The sequence below is a fragment of the Poromitra crassiceps genome (assembly GCF_964638095.1).
Source record: "Poromitra crassiceps genome assembly, chromosome: 19".
Taxonomy (NCBI): domain Eukaryota; kingdom Metazoa; phylum Chordata; class Actinopteri; order Beryciformes; family Melamphaidae; genus Poromitra; species Poromitra crassiceps.
The window spans coordinates 26,500,410-26,505,409 of NC_139646.1; the positions used below are offsets into that span (position 1 = coordinate 26,500,410).

A 5,000-nucleotide genomic window follows, 5' to 3' on the forward strand; every position below is an offset into this window, starting at 1 on the left:
GCCGAGGGGCGGGACTTCAGCCTGAAGGTGGGTGGGCTTATCAGCCGAGGGGCGGGACTTCAGCCTGAAGGTGGGTGGGCTTATCCAGGGCTCATATTGGAAGAACAGGGCAGGGGGACATCTCGTTGCTATAACCCAAAAAGGGGCACCTTTTTTTTCTCTTTTACCTTTATTTATACAGGGGGAGTGTCACTGAGAGCAATGCTCTCTTTTTCAGGAGTGCCCTGTTCACATTCTCACACACATTCATACCTGGAAGCTGCCCAGTACCACCACAGTCTGATCTGCTGCCCACTGAGCAGCTCCACTGGAGCGGTTGGGGTTAAGGGCCTTGCTCAAGGGCACCTCAGTGGTGGTAATGAGGGAGGGGCAAGCGCTGCCTTTTTCACTTTCCCCACCCAGATTTATCCTGCCGGTCCCGGGCATTGAACCGACGACCTTCCGGTCACAAGCTCGCTTGTCTAACTGCTGGGCCACCACTGCTACTTTGGGCATCAGGGGAAAACAGGGCACTCCTAGCGCCCTCCTCTGCATGTGCCTGCACATAGGCTATATTTTGTGCAGTGGGAGTTTCACAGAGCACTTTGAAGGCCCAATATATAAAATGAAGCCTTGTGTTTGTTTGTTTGTTTATTTGTTTTTGTTTTTGTTTTTGTTTTGTTTTTTGTTTTCATTTTTTAGGGGAAACTAACTCAGTGAGCCAAGGGGTGGGGAAAAAAGCTAGTATCCTCACAGAACTTGTATTGCTCATTATTTATTTAATTATTCATTCATTCATTCATTCATTCATTCATTCATTGCTTCATTCTTCTCTGTCTGTAGATTGATAACAGCCTGTCAGTGGAGCAGGTGGTAAGCGCCTGCTCCTCTACAGGCACCTCTGACTCAGTGCTGTCCACTGTCACGTTCCACACGGCCATCGCCAACATGTACTTCAGCAATGCTGCAGTGGACGTGCTGTTCGCACTGAGTGAGGAGCACCACTTTGACGACGAGAGCTTCCAGGGAGGACGGGATGTCATCGTAGAAGGTAGAAATGAAGAGTTTTGGTCAACATTTGAAAACTACAAATGACAGTAGATCCTCAAACTGAGAAAATACTCTCCTGTCAAAATTGTATATATCCTTATTGCACTTGACCGATCCATTTCAATTCCACACACATTAATAACAATACAAACAGTACAATCTTCTTGGCGGCGGTGTGGTTCAGTCATGACTGTGATGTCATCAGTGATGATGTCATCAGTGATGTCACTTGAACAATTGTGATGTCATCAGTGATGTCACATGAGCAATTGTGGTGTCATCAGTGATGTCATCATCAGTGAGTGATGATGCCATCAGTGATGTCACTCGAGCAATTGTGAGATCACAATCACACGACCATCTAACAGCATCAGGTTAGGTTCCATCTAATCCATTTAACAGAGACTGATCATCAGCAGTCGAAACAATGAACTACATGGGATGTGTATTCAGGAATGTTCTAATGTACAAAGGGCCTAAGGCATCACTTGGTACTAGCTTGTCAGGAGGGGGGTAAATAACGCCCCAAAGAGCGGAAAACCAGCATGGCCATATTATATACCTCAAGATCTGAATGAGAATGGCTTATGGGTTCTATGGGACCCCCAAGTCAACCCTTTACAGACATGCTCACCTTACAGTATAATCCCAGGTCGTTTTTTGCAAAAAAAACATGCAGTTTTACCCGCACCTCTGACGGCGTGTCTAGGGAGTGGCCTGGGGTGGCATGGGCCACCCCTAGAATCTGATTGGCCACCCCAGGTGCCACCCCATATGATTGGCTCTCTGCACAGTCAGTAAACCAAGCTTCCGTGTATAGGCGCAATCCAGTCTTAAACCTGAGAGGCAGTAATGAGCCATAGTAGTGTCTAGCCTGCCGAAAGCCCCAGAGAAGAAGATCTTGATTTGAGGATTTGGCGCAGCTGAGCAGCAAACAACTTAACGCTAAACCAACGTCGGGTACGTGCACATCTACAATGGCAAATTCGCTTTTCCGCTGTGTCGCAGCGTTTTGTGGGCGTGCAAACCAGCTTCCAGCTTGGAGCTGTAGCCTGTAGAAACGTTGTACACAGGAGGGTGCGGGGAGGAAATGTGTAAGAAGAGCTGTCATTGGGTAGCTTCAACGAAAGGTCCCGCCCTAGTCCCGCCCCGCGAGCGTGAAGCCGCTCGGAGACAAGCCGCCTCTAGTCTGCGACAGTGAAACGCTGTGGGCGGTTCCAGCGGCAGGGGGCGCGAGGTAAATGTCAAGTCAAGTCAAGTCAAGTCAAGTTTATTTATATAGCCCTAATTCACAAGCATGTCTCAGAGGGCTTCACAGAAAGTATGTCTAGCTGATTCTAGCTAACACACAGTAACAAGAATATACAGAATAAAGATAACATTTGAACATTTGAAGAAAGCAGGAGAGTGGAGGAGGGAGGGAGAGGGAGGAGGGAGGAGAGGGGGGAGGTGGGGAGAAAATAGGAAATGTGGAGAGGTGGGAGGGCGCCGGGGAAGGAGAGCAGTGGGAATGTGAGAGAGGGGAGAGGACCAATGATTGAAATGGACCAATCAGACACGGAAATAGAGCAAGACAGCCTAGCCTATCAAGATGCAGCGTCAAAGCGGCTTTTTCACGGCCCGGCCACATCTACGCGTCATTTGACGCGGGCTGACGCTACTGCCCATCCACTTTGTATTGGAACATGCTGCTCGACGCCTCGCAAAGCATGCTGGGAGACCAAGCGACGCGTAGCAGGCTTGTGAAGCGACAGTGGGCAACAGAGGGGGCGGGGTGGAATTTGACAAAGTACAAAGCTAGCCAATTGAGCTCGTCCTAGGACCTATCCTACCCTTCCTGTCCTCTTCCACTTCCTCTCTAACACCAATTTTCAAAGAAGCAAAGTAAATCTAGCAGCAGCTAGCTTGGGAGCTAGCTGCTGCTAGCTTGGGAGCTAGCTGCTGCTGCTAGCTTGGGAGCTAGCTGCTGCTTCCGGATTTCCACGCCCACCAAGCGTCAAGCGTCCATAGAGCCAAGCGTCAGCCCGCCTCAAATGACGCGTAGATGTGGCTGCACCGTCACGGCCCGGCCACATCTACGCGTCATTTGACGCGGGCTGACGCTGCTGCCCATCCACTTTGTATTGGAACATGCTGCTCGACGCCTCGCAAAGCATGCTGGGAGACCAAGCGAGCGTAGCAGGCTTGTGAAGCGACAGTGGGCAACAGAGGGGGCGGGGTGGAATTTGACAAAGTACAAAGCTAGCCAATTGAGCTCGTCCTAGGACCTATCCTACCCTTCCTGTCCTCTTCCACTTCCTCTCTAACACCAATTTTCAAAGAAGCAAAGTAAATCTAGCAGCAGCTAGCTTGGGAGCTAGCTGCTGCTAGCTTGGGAGCTAGCTGCTGCTGCTAGCTTGGGAGCTAGCTGCTGCTTCCGGATTTCCACGCCCACCAAGCGTCAAGCGTCCATAGAGCCAAGCGTCAGCCCGCCTCAAATGACGCGTAGATGTGGCTGCACCGTCACGGCCCGGCCACATCTACGCGTCATTTGACGCGGGCTGACGCTGCTGCCCATCCACTTTGTATTGGAACATGCTGCTCGACGCCTCGCAAAGCATGCTGGGAGACCAAGCGAGCGTAGCAGGCTTGTGAAGCGACAGTGGGCAACAGAGGGGGCGGGGTGGAATTTGACAAAGTACAAAGCTAGCCAATTGAGCTCGTCCTAGCACCTATCCTACCTTTCCTGTCCTCTTCCACTTCCTCTCTACCACCAATTTTCAAAGAAGCAAAGTAAATCTAGCAGCAGCGAGCTTGGGAGCGTCGTCTGGTCTCCCAGCATGCTTTGCGAGGCGTCGAGCAGCATGTTCCAATACAAAGTGGATGGGCAGCAGCGTCAGCCCGCGTCAAACGACGCGTAGATGTGGCCGGGCCGTCAGCAGGCAAGCCGCCGAGCGCTTCATGATGTGCACGCAGTAGCGGAGCGTACGCCGGGGCAGAGGGTGCGGCCGCCACGGGCCCACTCGTCAGGGGGGCCCATAAAAAAAAAAAAAAAAAAAAAAAAAAAAAAAAAATTTGCAGGCCAGGCCACCTGGCTGGCAACCTGTGTTTTTATTTTTCTTCTTCAGAACAAGCTTGTCTGTAAAGTGGCTTCACTGTAGTCTTTCTTGGACATAATATTACTTGGCTCAATGAGTGACAAATTGTGTTTTCGGATATAGGGGCTATCAGCTATTTTACAGTTGTGACTTAAAATTACTTTATTTAATAAAGTCAGTGGTGTGAGTCTGAGAGGAATTCAATCAATAGACAATAACATTGGTGTGTTTAAAATGAGATATTCCACTAAATATGGCTAAAACCGATTCAAACATGCAAAAAAGGCACATTTTTCTTCGCGGCCTGGCAGGCCCGGTTCTACGGGGGTGCAAAAGCATGCATTGCACCCTTATTTGTCTGCATGCTCAGTTGAAAAGTAAAAAAAAAAAAAAAAATTTTTTTTTTATAAATGCTACAGCTGCACACTTACTGTTTAAACTTGAATTATAGTTGTTGTTTTTCTTTGTTCTTTGATGTGATTTTATGGCTTTTTGGCACCTATATGTAACCTTTTAAGGTTGAGATAATTGTATTATCATTATATGGTCCAAATATTTCAGTACAGCACTTGAAACACTTGAAATATTCTTGCTTGGGTGGTATCATTCTACTTGAAATGATGGTCAAATGCATTATTTTTAGTAAAATAACATGTCAAATTTTTCGGGCAGGCCCGGCCTTCGGCCGGGCATCTGCACCCCTTCCTATCTAGGATGCACCCCTAGTCATCTTGTTCTGGAACCGGCCCTGCGGCCTGGCCTGGCCTTCAAAAAAAAAAAAAAAAAAAAAAAAAATTTTTTTTTTTTTTTTGATGGGGCCCCCCTAAGAGCTTCGCCCCCTCTGGGCTGATAGGGTCGCTCCGCCCCTGTGTGCACGTACCGTGTGTGTGTGTG

The 5,000-nt window shown here is 48.9% G+C and overlaps 1 protein-coding gene across 2 annotated transcripts in view; it reads left to right on the forward strand.

Annotated features, from left to right (window-relative positions):
* Nucleotides 1-5,000, forward strand: part of vwa10.2 (von Willebrand factor A domain containing 10, tandem duplicate 2) — a 20,014-nt gene that overhangs the window by 1,401 nt on the left and 13,613 nt on the right. For both annotated transcript variants that reach the window (XM_083656282.1, XM_083656281.1), the window contains exons 2-3: nt 1-27; nt 823-1,030. The exon at nt 1-27 is cut by the window's left edge and continues 507 nt beyond it. In XM_083656282.1, coding sequence (XP_083512408.1) covers nt 1-27; nt 823-1,030 — 235 coding nt within the window. The remainder of the gene's footprint in view (nt 28-822; nt 1,031-5,000) is intronic.